The sequence below is a fragment of the Cydia pomonella genome, unplaced genomic scaffold (assembly GCF_033807575.1).
Source record: "Cydia pomonella isolate Wapato2018A unplaced genomic scaffold, ilCydPomo1 PGA_scaffold_183, whole genome shotgun sequence".
Classification (NCBI taxonomy): Eukaryota; Metazoa; Arthropoda; class Insecta; order Lepidoptera; family Tortricidae; genus Cydia; species Cydia pomonella.
In genome coordinates this window covers 85,197-99,696 of record NW_026907824.1, presented here as the reverse complement: position 1 = coordinate 99,696, position 14,500 = coordinate 85,197, and the positions used below count along the sequence as shown (strand labels likewise).

General features: G+C 36.4%; 4 protein-coding genes across 4 annotated transcripts; 1 reads left to right on the top strand and 3 right to left on the bottom strand.

Moving 5' to 3' along the window:
* Window positions 1-2,165: 2,165 nt before the first annotated feature.
* LOC133533610 (proteasome assembly chaperone 3-like) lies at window positions 2,166-5,582 on the bottom strand. Its single transcript, XM_061872616.1, has 3 exons — window positions 5,447-5,582; window positions 4,687-5,107; window positions 2,166-2,404 (listed from the first exon to the last, which is right to left on the bottom strand). The coding sequence occupies exons 2-3, from the start codon at window positions 5,093-5,095 to the stop codon at window positions 2,394-2,396; spliced, it is 420 nt and encodes a 139-aa protein (XP_061728600.1). The 5' UTR covers window positions 5,096-5,107; window positions 5,447-5,582; the 3' UTR covers window positions 2,166-2,393.
* On the bottom strand, window positions 3,758-4,689 carry LOC133533608 (GPN-loop GTPase 2-like). The gene is given in 2 exon segments (XM_061872614.1): window positions 3,758-4,103; window positions 4,105-4,689. Coding segments are annotated over 2 exon segments (891 nt in total). The 5' UTR covers window positions 4,678-4,689; the 3' UTR covers window positions 3,758-3,785.
* Window positions 5,583-7,111: 1,529 nt separating the features above from the next.
* LOC133533609 (zinc finger protein 141-like) lies at window positions 7,112-8,534 on the bottom strand. The gene is made up of 2 exons (XM_061872615.1): window positions 8,340-8,534; window positions 7,112-7,872 (listed from the first exon to the last, which is right to left on the bottom strand). The coding sequence occupies exons 1-2, from the start codon at window positions 8,515-8,517 to the stop codon at window positions 7,286-7,288; spliced, it is 765 nt and encodes a 254-aa protein (XP_061728599.1). The 5' UTR covers window positions 8,518-8,534; the 3' UTR covers window positions 7,112-7,285.
* Window positions 8,535-9,795: 1,261 nt separating this feature from the next.
* On the top strand, window positions 9,796-12,282 carry LOC133533607 (large ribosomal subunit protein eL37). Its single transcript, XM_061872613.1, has 3 exons — window positions 9,796-9,878; window positions 10,051-10,186; window positions 12,110-12,282. Exons 1-3 carry the CDS (start codon window positions 9,876-9,878, stop codon window positions 12,247-12,249), a joined length of 279 nt encoding a protein of 92 aa, XP_061728597.1. The 5' UTR covers window positions 9,796-9,875; the 3' UTR covers window positions 12,250-12,282.
* Window positions 12,283-14,500: the final 2,218 nt, after the last annotated feature.

The window sequence follows — 14,500 nt, the reverse complement described above, 5'->3', positions numbered from 1 at the left end:
TGTGATATGCTGTAAGTTAACACTCCTGTATCAGATACGCATGCTCGACGTTGCCAGAGCAAATAACAAAGTGCCCAAAGGGAGTAGGTTTTGTTACATGGTAGTATTAATATCTGTGAGATAGACAAACCTCGAAAGCACCCGTTAATTGACAAGTGATAATTAGAAAATATATATTAATAAATTAACATGTTCATTGTTAAGTCACGTTAATTAAAAGTGAGATGACTTAGTAAATAATATGTTTTGGTTTTAAGCATATAAAGTACTGAGTCAGCATTATTTATTTACATATAGTAATATTTACAATTTACCAAATTATTATTTTTATTTTTTGGCTAGGTTTAGTCGATGTTATCTGTATTGTAAATGGAAGCGCTTAAAGCGTTAGAGCCTTCCTTCACCTATTCTCTCGGAGATAAAAAAGGACAGCTTATTTAGGCCCTCATGCCAAGTCAAGAGCAACTAATTGAAATTATAAATTAAGGTTTATACGGAGTAGTCGTTTTGGTTAATAAAACGTGATGCCTGTTTAAGACCCAGGTGTCTAGTTGATCCTGGTTACTCGCTAGGTAGCATGGACTAAATCAGCTATTTTCAGACTTGTTTTCGGTACTTCATGAAACGTTATTTAGGCGTAATAGGATGGTTGAGTGTTGTTGTTGGGAACTGTGTGTAGCATTATTATTATGCTGTATTGTTGGCCGCACACGGCTGGTTGCGAACAGTAATACCATAATAGAGGGAGGGTTGAAATTTTTAGAATAGAAATTGCATTTATTGAATGATGGTTGGTGCTTTAGGATTCGTGGGACTGCCTGAAACGAGTCTGAAACTCATAGACTTAAGTCTTATAATAGACGTTTAAATGAAACTGAAAGAACATTCGCATGTTGACTTATCCTCATCCTATAGGGTATTATTTCAATAGGAAATTTTAGATTGTTAGTGATATATTTATACGCATTTTTGGGATCTCAATATTGCGAATGTTCTTCACTTTATATGTATTTTTGTAAATTTGTTATAATGTTATACTTAATGTAGCTGGAATGACTAACAAGGATATTTGAGACAAAGTCTTGCTAAGATACTCGGTTGGCGGCACAACTGTCGCGACGTATTGAACAGTTACATTCCATTTCGAGTCTACTCGTGAACATTCGAGGGACAGTTCGCGCCAATCGAGAATGGAACCAAATGAAGACTTTACAATTTTTGGAACGCTTTTACCCTGGCCAGAAGACAACATATGTTGCAATAATACATATAATTGATTTTATCAATCGAAATATGAGCAGAACTCTAGTGCAGAGCACACTTATAAGTAGCCACTGCGCTGTTCCAAGTAATTGCCAATCAAAGTAATGTAACTATAATGCATCTGACTTCGAGCCGCGGGCGGCCCAGCGGCCCGGCGGCGGCCCAGCGGCGCTGCGCCCGCGGCCACTCGCTAGCGTCGCACGGGCGACTACGACATATTATATATTTAAACATATATTATTGCTTGCTTATTAAACACGAATGTGTAGCGTTTAGAATTTTAACTTCAATGTATTTTCATTTCTTTAAGAATTATGTGTAACAGCATAAAGCATGTTATAGAGGATTAAAATAACATTTCAACGGTTTCATAACGAAAAGGCGGACTGCTTTTGGATCGCATACGTTCCGAGTGAGTTTTACAAGTCGATCGACGTTTCGTATGCCTTTCGAGTTATTAAACCGTTTTTCGTGCTCTTTAAATAAATATACTTTGTCGTCACATAAATACTTTAAAGGTAATAGTTCATTAGTGGTGATTCAAAGGAGTAGACTTTATTTTTCTCTTTTTAAATCCATTATTCACTATAGTTTTAGATTATCCAACAATATTATAACATTTACTACATTATAAACTTGTTTGCCGACGATAGTCACTTAATATTGTCAACATAATTGTAATCAAAATATATTAGAATACTTGTGGTAATACATAACATTTTCGTAACTGAACTGTAGCAAACGTGGAACTGTGGCTTTTTTGAAAACACTTATAACTTAGAATGTAACCTAATAAAGAGAATTCTTTAAAAACGTTCATTACTATTTAGTTTGGACACAAAAAAATATTGGATGAATTTAAAATGTAAACAGTTGTATTTGTCTTCAAATAAAACGTTCCATCATTATGAAATTGTTTTATTCATTCACTGAGATTTAAACGCTTATGGATTTCGGTGACAGTGGTTCCTTCGACATTAGCTATGTAATTGATGACTATTTGAGCAGCGTCTTTGACATCATTATATTGGTGTAGCAGATGTACTCTGATGGCTTTCTCACCCCCATCGAGCAAGTTGTCTAGTTCTAATTCAATTTTGGAAAGCTTCTCATATAAATCTTGTTTATTTTTAGATGTCATCTGAAAGTAAGAATTACCTATATTAACTTTAATAATAGATAGATAGAATACTCTTTAGTGGCACACCTCGGTAAAAATATACAAGAAAAATAAACAATTGATTAAATTTACAGGCAGACAACAGGCGGTCTTAATAATGTGTAAATTGATAGGCAATCACAATCAGGCATTGTACGAAATATTTAACCTAGGTAACGTGTGCAACATAAAATGTGGTACCCTCCTGGGACCCCGCGTACAAATTTTTGTACATAATCCGCAAGCTATTCTAACTTAATAGAGTTCAAAAAGGTTAAAGCAGAAACTGACCTGACAGGCATTATTTGAGGTACAATCGTCCACAAAGAATAGAGATTTGTTATGCATAACGGTAAAGTATTTAGTTCAACTAATATAGGAATTGTGATACATACTTGCTTTTCCCTTTTCAGTTAATGTTTTTAAGCAGATGGGTTTAATTTGTGTTTTTATAATAATTTTATTACGGACTTAAGTGTTTGTTGAAATGGTATTTTCCCTAGCTTTCATTTCATACTTATATTAGTTATATTGCTACGGTAAGATCCCCTTTTTCATTTGCAGGCGCCATTTTCGAAATTTATATAGCCTATGTCATATCAGCCTTTTATCGCTCGCTGCGGAACATAGCCTATATCACTACCCCAATTCTGCCGAATTCAATGACACCAAAACCCGTGGGTACTGGGTACAAAACACTGGTACATTAACCAAGTGCAGTCGTGTTTGGCGCCAAAAAACTTTGGAAGGGTGCATTTTTAAAATGGTTGAGAAAAAACAGGTTATGAGGGGTGATTTGTCGATAAAATTTATCGTACTATATGTGGTTAACGGCTCCACTATACGTGCACAAACACATTTTATAAACGCTGCGCTACGCAGTATGGCGTGAGCGCCCTTAACAAAAGATCCAGAGGGCCTACCGCGAACCACGTTCGACGTGTTGCCTCCCTGTCACACTTACGTACGAATGTACAATTGCGACAGAGGCAACACGTCGAACGTGATTCGCGGTAGGCCCTCAGGTTTCATAGGTAACGTCACAATTAATAGTAACCCTAGCTGTACTATACTTATTACTAGGTAAAAAAACAAGAGCATACTCTGTATTTGTACTATTTAGTACCTACTGGTACTTAAAGTTATTACGAAAAAAACTTAACCCCTTCTGCATGATCATACAAAATCCTTACACTTACAGGATACATCATGCATTTATAAAGCAGCCCCAGAATAACCACTTTTAATAGCTTTATTGGATCAATAAAATTTTAACTCTATTCATGGCACTAACTAAAATCAACACAGGTTAAGTAGCATTAAAACACACTAAGATTTAAGAAGTACATATTTTATTCAATAATCATTCTATATCATTTGTTTCACCAACTCCCATTGCACAAGCTAACATACTGTTTATGTGCCTGCCCTCTTCCGCTTTGAAAACATGCCCATTGGCCTTATCAACTAAATTCTTCACTTTGACTAAACTATCATCTTTCAACATGTCCACAAGTTGAAATGATACTAAACTGTAATCTTCAATTACGGAAACTAAAGCTTCATTTAACTTTTTGTACTTTTTAGTAAATGCATCAGTATCAAGACAATCAACCAAATAGTTCAGATCCAATACATCAGTGTAAAAGTCTATACCAAATTGCAATTTATCCATGTGTTTTCTTAAGAAGGTCTACCTTAGTTAACAAATTAATATGTGGAAGTCCTATTTTCAACATGGCACTTAATGACAACATTAATGCAGAGATAAATTTTCCTGCGTCTGAGCAATGGTGGGAATCAACCAAGTGCACAACACACAACTGAAGATTACTTTGTTCAGATAGCTTGGAAAATATGTTTGATAGACTTTTATGGTGGCAGTACAATTCTACCTGTCCAGGCATGTCAAATATGAAATTAGTTGAGTTTTCTCCTTCAATTTGATTTAACAGCCAGTCTATGTTTTGTTCTAAAAATTCCATGCAATACAATAATGCTCCATTAGGTCCCAAGTTGTACTGATCCATAACTTCTTCAAGGACTATAAGTTGTCTGATGTCTATATCTGGCTCATAAGACATAAGTTCATTAGCAGGATCTAAGTTGACAATTACCACTTTTCTTCTGAACTTACGCAACAACTGAGACATTTTACAACAATATGTTGTCTTGCCAGCACCAGGGGGACCCAACACCAGTTGACCATAATACTTGTGGACAGGCTTAAATCTCTTAATGTTTGTTAAAGACATTTTAATTACCCTGATCCCTCCTAAGGTCTTGTACGATATCCACACAGGCCTTTAAAGTCTCAATATCATAGGACTTCAGGTTGATGAAGATGTTCAGTGGTTTAGTTATTTTGATGGCCTCTGCCAGGTACCTTGCTGCTACTTGTTGCTCCTCTCCTGTAGCACCAAAAATAACGTTTGTTGTATAAATATCACTACTCCCAAGGGGATTATGGACTTCATCTTTTTTTACTGTTAACATGCTGCCAATTTTTTGGTATTGTGATAGTATGAGCAAGGTTTTATCTGTGTACTCGGCAAGAACTACTTCCGTGGGCACATCGTCAATATCTGCAGCAATTGATTTGAATAGCAACTGTTGACTGTCTTTTTCTGGATGTTTGATAGTTAAGTTCTTCATGACATCAAGCAGCTCCATTACCACTGATATCTAGAATTTTAAACCGAGTCACAATTTTTCCAAAACTAGACAAAAAACGAATTGAAAGGAAGACCAAAACGAAAGTTGAGTTTAGTTTAGGTACGTTAACTTCATAATAAGTTATAAAATGGCATCGTCATAATAATAAAGTTTAAATGCGTACACACCTGAAATCGATTAGATTTTCTTTATATTAATGTACTTTTCAATAATGCGAAAGACGAAAAAATCCGCAGGCAAGTAGATAACACAAAATTATTTCTTCAAGCGAAGCAAAAGGTTAATTATTTATTTGTTGAAAAGAAATAAAGCTAAACTATCGGTGCATGCGAAATTTTGACAACTCACCTAACTCAAGGCATAAGGCACAGATAGCACAAAGGTATAAGTTTGAGTAAAACTTCCTGGACTCAAGCTCTTGCACATGCACATGAACTGGGCTGTTCACACGATGTACATTGGCCTCTCCAACTGGACTTCTTTCGATACCCCCCATGAGCGGCCGCTTCCGCCTTCCGGCTGCGGCGGCTGTTGCGTACGTACGTAGTGCGTACTTCGCTCAAACATAGTCAGTGGAAAGGGGGGAATAAAATGATATCAACTAAAAACCAATCAGTTCATTTAAAACATTTATTAATTTATTAAACTTACTGGGTTGCGTTTTTATAAATAAAGGCCTGTGAACTGTAATTGCTATTCGCCTCTCTTTCTAACATATTTGTTAGAGATAGACGACGAGTCTGAGTACTGAGTTTGATATACAAGGTGCCCGTGAGCATTGCGAGAGATTTTGCCGGTGCATTCCTGATGGCAAAAAAAATGTATGAAATTCGACAAAAAAATTTTTTTTTTTCCTTTTTTGAACACTCCTGTACATAAAACGTATTTTTATTGATAAACACATAACCTAAAATTAACTAAAAAGTTTATTTATTTATTTGGGGGTAGCCTCTCGAATACATTTTTAGGGTTCCGTAGCCAAATGGCAAAAAACGCAACCCTTATAGATTCTGTCTGTCTGTCCGATTATGTCACAGCCACTTTTTTTCATTTTTCGATGTCAATCAATAGGTATGTCCAGACTAGACCACAAAGTGGCAATACCGCAGTCAAAAATGTGTTTTGTACCGACTTATGGCGATAGAATGATTTCAAAAAACATTAAATTAAATTTTAATTATCTCTGAAACTAGGCCTAATCCAGAAAATTTTATATGACATTTTAGTTTCTAAATATTACCAGGAATGCTTAGTTAAAATGTCTCGCAATGCTCACGGGCACCTTGTATATGTATAACACAACATATTACCAAATATTACCTTTAGTCAGACCAAGCTAAGTTGGCAGCGATTTTGATAGCCTAGATGGTGCAAGTGTAATTTTGAATCTCAAACTTCTATGAAATTATGACGTTTATTTAACAATTGCACTGTCTGGGCTATCAAAATTGCTGCCAATTTAGCTTGGTCTAATTCTAGCAATATAGCTGAAGTTAACAAAACTGGCAGCTTGTTATTACAATTTCAATCCTTTTGCTTAAAACATAAGGTCAATATTTAACACATTCACTGCCGGGAACCCACCTGGTGGGCGCTCGTGAACTTTGTTCAGATCTTTGTTCGGACAACTCGCTGGGCTGTTTGTTTTGTACGCAGCTATAGACCACCGGTTTCTGTAGTGCGCCGTTTTTTGTCTGGCAGTGGATGTGTTAAGTGAAATATTTCATTACCTATAATGTAAATAATTTCAAAAATGTATCCCAAAGGCTATTAGGAAGATATCAGTTTTCTGCAATAAGACCACCTATTGTCTGCCTATCTATCTTATTTGAATTTACAAAAAAAATTACCCTTGATTATATAAAACATAAAGTCAATTATTTTCGTTTAGTCATGTGGATTTTTAAATGCTTATTGCAATCATGTTTACTCACAAACCTTTTGTTACAAATTTCGCATCCGAAAGGTCTCTCATTATTGTGGACTCGTATATGGGGTACTAAGTAATACTTCCGGTTAAAACTTTTTTTACAAATGTCACATGAATAAGGTCTTTCACCAGTGTGGGTTCTTAGGTGTCTTCTCAATTCATTCTTATTAGGGCACCGTTTATTACAAAATTGGCATTCAAATTCCCACCGTTGTTCATCTGTATGTGAGCATATCATATGTGCTTCTAAATTCTGTTTACAAGTGAAAACTATTTGAGCACACATCACAGCTGTAAGGCTTGACTCCTGAGTGACTTCTCTTATGTCTGTTTAAATTTACTTTTTCTGTAAACTTCTTGTCACAAAGATCACAAGAAAAAGGTTTTTCCCCAGTATGAGTTCGCTCATGATTTGTAAGTAAATATTTTGAATTAAACGCCTTCTCACAGAACTCACATTTAAATGGCTTTTCAAATACATGTGTTTGCATGTGTTTAGAATAAGTACGGGAATTTGTAAACTGCATGCAGCAAATTTTACAAGCAGTCACTTCTTTATTTTTATTCCTTTTTTTCTTTATGCTAGATTTGTCTATATCATGAGTAAGCATGTGCATAGTAAGATTTGAATTATTGTCTAATATTTTCTGGCAGATTCTGCATTTAAGAAAGTTTTTGTTAATAACAAATTCATCCAGAGTTGGACTTGAGCATGATTCCTTGGTGATGCATACTTCTATCTGGCTGCCATGACTAGTAACAATATGACTATCTCCAGTAGCTTCAAATTCTGCATCAACTATTATTGATTCTTTCTTAACAGTCCCCTCTGTTAGACATGCCACTGTAACAAAAAAATACTTTGAGGTTGTATTTTAGCAGAGATTGAATACTCTTTTTTTTTATGGAGGATAGGCAGGTGTTTAACCACTTTGTATTCTTTTCTTACAAATAAATGGAATAAACTAGTATACAACTTTGTGTTTTCTATTAATATACTTAATGTATAAATTTGGATTATATTTGGCAATACATAATATGAATGAAATATTGAACATGCAGGGCGTTACTTGATTTTTAGCTATACTCGTTACAATATCTGCTACTTATTTAGTATAATGAATAAAGCTAACAGAAAATTTAGGGATCTCAAAAGTTGCAAATTAAATTAAAAAAACATTTATGTCAAGAAATTGGCATTACAAGAGAAGCAGTACTATGATCCCCAAATTATGGCCATTTGTATATAATTTTAACGATAAAAATAATTATTATAAAATTAATTATTATTAATGGGGCATAGTTGCTAACCTTCTATGTCTAAATTCTCTAAAGGTTCAACCTTGACATGGACATCGCACAGGTCTGGACGGAAAGCCCTTGGTCCGGTAGGATCCTCGGTCTCACACTTTGGTTCTCCTTTTATCGGCACAGTGGTCATAAAAGGTTTAGCCTCGTCTTCACTTTCTGAGCGCAGGAAAAACTCCATGACTGGCGCGGTTTTAGAAAATACATACATACATATAATCACGCCTATTTCCCGAAGGGGTAGGCAGAGACCACGGATTTCCACTTGCTACGATCCTGACATACCTCTTTCGCTTCCTTCACTTTCATGACATTCCTCATACATGCTCGTCGGTTTAGGGTGCTCTTGACCTGGCCTTTTTTCAGGATTTCCCCGATTTGATCAGAGAAAGTCCGCCGAGGTCTACCCCTTCCAGCTCCCTCTTCTACTTCTCCCTTATACACTCTCTTTGTTAACCTTCTTTCACTCATTCTTTCCACGTGTCCAAACCATCTCAACATACCTTTCTCAATTTTTGTCACTACATCTTCATTCAGTCCACACTTTTCCCTTCTTTTTTCTTTTTTTTCTTTTTTAGAAAATATTAGTTATATTCCTTAATTAATAATACCAAGTGAAGTGATCATGGTAAATGAACAATTTCTGGTAAAAACATTTTTTGACAAAGAACTGGGAACGAAAGACGCTGTTGTCAAATCAAGAAAACAAAAAACAAAACACAGAACAAGATGACAACGAAAACAATTCATTTGACAATGACATACATGCAATATTGCCAGATCATAACGGGACGACGAATTTCCAAAAAAGGGCGAATTAAAACGAGCACAAGGATTTATTGCCAAAGCGGAGTGAAAGGAATATTTGACCGCACCAAGCTCGTAATTAGATACAAGTCTTAATATGGTTTTTAATAAACCGTGTTGTAAATGCTACAACAGACGGGCGTACCGGAGTGAGACCTTGGTCCGGTCAAGCATACTCTCTTTCTCGCTCTCACTTATAGCTGCGTCCTTAGCGGACTACCCGCCACACGATCGAACAGGCCTTTAGTGCCAATTACATCCACACTTTATCAGGTCTGGGGGCCTACCGTGAAAACCGAAATTCAAAAATTGCGGGGATCTTTCTCTTTTACTCTCACTAAGTCTTAATCATAGTGACAGAGAAAAATGCCCGCAATTTTCGAACTTCGATTTTCACGTCTTAGTTTTTTTTAATACTACGTCGGTGGCAAACAAGCATACGGCCCGCCTGATGGTAAGCAGTCTCCGTAGCCTATGTGCGCCTGCTACTCCAGAGGAGATACATGCGCGTTGCCAACCCTAACACCCCTCCCTCCCTTCGTTGAGCTAGTGAGATTAAAAGAGAAAGATCCTAGCAATTTGTGAATTTCAGCATTTTACGTATCACTTTATTTGTACCATACTTAAACGTATCTGATATTTCCTGGCAGCACTGCTTCCCGTGCGTCATGCGTGCGTCGAAGTGGTTGTCAATTTTGACGTTTAGATTCTTTTCTTGTCAAAGTCGGCAAGATGGTAGTGTATTCTATTTTCTTTAATTTTTAATCCATTATAATCGTTGTTTTCTATGAATGAAATGTCTATATTATTGCGCAAAATGTGTCCTATTAAATGTATTCATCGAAAATACGGCATAGTTATTAGATGAGTGTGGTTGTTTACTTTTAACCTTCAATGTTTATTTCAGACGAAAGGTACGTCAAGTTTCGGAAAGCGCCGGAATAAGACCCACACACTCTGCCGGAGGTGTGGTAGATCCTCGTACCACATCCAGAAATCAAAATGCGCCCAGTGTGGATACCCAGCGGCAAAGCTCCGTTCCTGTAAGTTTCTCTCATTTTTTTAATACAAAGCTCGTGTGTTTTATGTATTTTATATCGTATGTTAGATGTACAGTCAGCACCAAATAGATAGTGGACAAATTATACATAACTAACCTTGTCACCATACAAATAAGGTTGTGTTCCGATATATTTTGCCACTTTGATCGTTACTATCTATTTAATGCCGACTGTACTTCATATACACTCATCTAAATTATTATTAAAACAACTAAAGAGTGCACATTAAATTTATAAACCAGGAATAATAATTAGTAATTATCATCCTACACTGATTGAGGAAGTAATCTGCTTTTTGATTAATTCCTTGTATAATGTAGGTAAATCAACTGAGAGAACTATGCAAATGATAATGTCATTTTATCATTTGGTAAAAATTTCAGACAACCTTTCTTTCGTACAGTAAAATATCAGAAATCTAGCACTTGCATGGTCTGGTACACCTGGGTAGTCCAGCACTAAAACAAGGGTGTAAGGGATCATTCTATCACCAAATCTACTATGTCCCTTTACATTATCACTCTTAAATATGTTCATAAATGCCTAAAATCCATATAACAGTACAATTTTCTTTGAATTTAGGATATTAGTGTAGTGTATTGCTTCATCATACTAAAACATAAATATAATAAGCAGATTTGCTCTAACTTCCAGTCATCTGGCTTTCTTATGCCAGCATTAGTGCTGGAATGGTGAGATTGTACTGTACTTGTTTTTACTATCATACTCTCGAGATGTTTGATTGTTATGTACTTATCCATTTTTAATGCTTTAACTCTTCAGTGATCAGTGGGAAATAACTTCTAGCATGTGAGGAATATTATATCTCTTCAAAAAAGATACTTCAAAAATAATATGTACCAATTTAGTAAAATCCTGCCTATGTAGCTGTAGGTTCTGGTTTTTAATCTCATTTAGGGTGCTTGTGTGTGATGAATGTGACATTTGATTAGTTTACGAGTTGTAAAGGTTTTATAGAAAAAAAATGTACTTTTAATTCCATTCAAAAATGTAAAATCCTACTTAAGGTAACATAACTAATTATAATATCATTCATCATCATCATCAAAATTAATGAAAAAAAATTTCATGCATTGCAATAAGTTTTATTGTATTTTGTGTGAATACAATAAAACATAGACATGCATGAGACTACTATGATAGTATTTCATAGAATAATAATTGTATTAAGATTAGAGCAGTATAGCCAGTATCTTTATTTGTTTTGTCAAAAGGCAGCAATCTGAACCCTATTACTAACTTTAGTATCTCAGTATCGACTTGCGGTCGGAAGTTTAAAACAAAACTCGGTTTCGCAAGTCACGTTCGAGCCCATACACGTTATAATGTACAGAATACCTGATTTGTCCGGGTGTCGCCGTCGACGGATGCGTCTGGGAGGACATCATCTATCTGTGTGTTAATAGGCATAGTCTTGAGAACCACTGTAGGTGTACAGAATTAATTTTCTCAGTGCGTTTTTCTATTGCCAGTACAGCAACAAATAATACAAAAACAAAAACCAAAATTTATTTTATTGGTGTTGTAGATCTGTTTGATAAAATAGTTTGATGGCATGGAACCCTTAGGTGCACGGCACACTGCATCCGATTTGCACGTCGTTCTGAAGTTTTAGCGAGACAAAGCTATGCGCGTATTATAGCGACATCTCGCTCGCACGTCGGATGGAGTGTGCCTGTGCCATGCGCTTTAAGGTTAAAGTCCAACTCGCGTTTGGCCAAAATTTGTTAGGTACTTCATCATTCATTTTCATTTCTGTCAAAAATGTTTTGCTTCCACATTATCATATCAAAGTCGGTGCAGTTAGCTTAAAAGACAAGAGTTTTGTATTAAGTATTACATTTCGTCCACTGGCATTAAAGTCATGTTTGTTATCTATTGCAGACCACTGGTCAGTGAAGGCTAAGCGCAGGAAGACCACCGGCACCGGCCGCATGCGCCATCTCAAGATCGTCAGGAGGCGCTTCCGCAACGGCTTCAAGGAGGGCAAGCCCACCCCCAAGAAAGCTGTCGCCTCCACATAGACTTTTAAACATCTAATAAATTAAAAAAGTCACTGTCTTGTTTGATTTATGTTTAAAATTTTGTAGGGTAAATAAACAACTAAACAGTGATTGGCACTGAAATAGAGGATGCCCGGTAATGGATAACCTTATCACCTTAGGCTTCGTAAAAGTTTCCTGGTTAACGAGATACCTAATCGAACTTTTAGTAGGGAGCTATTAAATATTAAAACCACGAAACTCGCTAGACCTAGAAGTTCCTTTTCTCGACCAGCCTAAGGTGCCCTCGTGCCCTGTCGGTGGTGAGGTTATCCATTAATTATATACCGGACATCGGTATATTGCGATTCAGATCGGTGAATAGGATAGTTGTGCTATTTTTCATAGCCTGTGAGTTTTTGTAAATCGGTAATTGGTCTTGGTCCCGTTTTACAAAAAGGTATTTTCTTCTAACTACCGTATTTGTCCAACGCGATCCCTAACCACTTCATATCTTAGTAGCACAATCTGATTAGGACCAAACTCGAAATCTCTGGAACAGTCATGAAATTTGGTATGTATATAAATTAAAGGCCTCTTATGCCCACATTTGACATTTAAGGACCTCGAGGAATAGCAGCCATCTTGGAAAATGTGTACCACCCAGGAAAAATTTGCGTTTTACTCAAAATCGACGTTCTTTATGAAAATATGGTGTAAGGCAACATTGAAGCTTCTTAAATTCTACACGAAAAAGTCCTGGATATCTTTGCGGAAAAAGTACATCTTGGTATAGAAAATTCTTGCTGAATCTATGTTTAGCGCTTATACACTTCCAGGGGAGATTCTCTTAATAGGAAACTCGGAGGAATATGAATTCAACTTTTAACTATACATTTGTATGTGATCTGCAGAAAGTAGGGTTATGGGTTTAAGTACTGATGATTCAGTACACTGGCTTAGGATACTGGACGGATTTTTAAAAATGACGTATCGGTAGATTCCTCATACCCTTCACAACCTGTTTACACTTGTTTTATTAAAGAAAAATGAAACCAACCGCCTTGAGAGGACTCCAAATATGAAATCATACTTTTTCTTCTCGACGCCTAAACTATTAAGCGGATTTCAATAAAATAGACCTCATTAGAGCCATAATTAGTAGACATGTGTAAGTAATGCGCGTAACATCACAAATGAGATATCACTCAAACGCGTAATATTGCATTACGCATCACTCCGAGAAACCAAGCATTACTTCAAACATCACTCGAGCACATGACTGGCCGAAGCGCGCGTAAACTCGTAAAGCATCAATATAGATTGACACGCCGGTAGTCGGTACGAAATATAGGGAGCGTGCATGAACTATAGGAGGCAGCACAGGAGCCGTCAGATTTTTGGCGCGAGGCGTAAATGTGATGTTTTTTGTTCCGATGTAGCCCACAAGATGGCAGAACCTACTATGCACAAGAAAACACTTGACGTGTAAATGTGCCTGTTTATGGTTCCGATTCAGACCACAAGATGGCAGACCCTCCAACGCGCACGGTCCCTATACAATCCGCGTAATGTATAATGAGCAATGAGACGTGATGTGTGATGTTTGTTTGCCATGCTATCATTACTTTGCTATCCCGCTCGCACCCGCACTCACTCCTCGCTCGCTCTCATTCCGCAATGCTTTCGGAACACTTCGGATCGGTCCGCTCGGCCGGTCGGTAGCAGTCGCATTTGAGTTATTGCAAATTTCATTAAATTGATACGATAACGGATTTTTGCACCTGCAATCGATTCAAAACTGTAATGCGTTACCATAGGCTTACAATGTTTTTAGTATTTTACATATAAGGATGCGGCTAAATGATAATTCGCTTGCGAGTTTGAATTTGACGAACAAAAACGTATTTACTGTTTATTATTGTTGTGAAATGTTTGGTTTGGTTGAATTTCGCGGCAAACTAAATTAAGCACGAGTGAAGTTACTTATTTATCTTTAATTTAATAGTGAGCTAGTGTTTACAGTACATTCTCGTATCAGTATCATATCATAATTTTATTGATATACCCAAATAAAAATACTACCATGTGACTCTCGATGGCGTTATCTCATTAATTAACAGATATTTTCTTTTATTTTTTATCTATGATGCATATTTTACGGCTATAAAAATAAAAACATTAACAAAAACGATCTATCACATGGCGGTGACAAAACGCAATGCGAAATAGATCGACGCGCCGATATGATACGCCCTAGAGTCCAATTAGTACCACAGATTATTAATTAGTT

Excerpts from the sequence above, each read along its gene's own strand:
- LOC133533610 (XM_061872616.1), bottom strand. The coding sequence starts at position 5,095 with ATGGAGCTGCTTGATGTCATGAAGAACTTAACTATCAAACATCCAGAA.
- LOC133533609 (XM_061872615.1), bottom strand. The coding sequence starts at position 8,517 with ATGGAGTTTTTCCTGCGCTCAGAAAGTGAAGACGAGGCTAAACCTTTT. Across the intron at positions 7,873-8,339 it reads AGAGAATTTAGACATAGAAG|TGGCATGTCTAACAGAGGGG; the intron begins GTTAGCAACTAT and ends TTTTTGTTACAG.
- LOC133533607 (XM_061872613.1), top strand. Across the intron at positions 10,187-12,109 it reads AGCGGCAAAGCTCCGTTCCT|ACCACTGGTCAGTGAAGGCT; the intron begins GTAAGTTTCTCT and ends TATCTATTGCAG.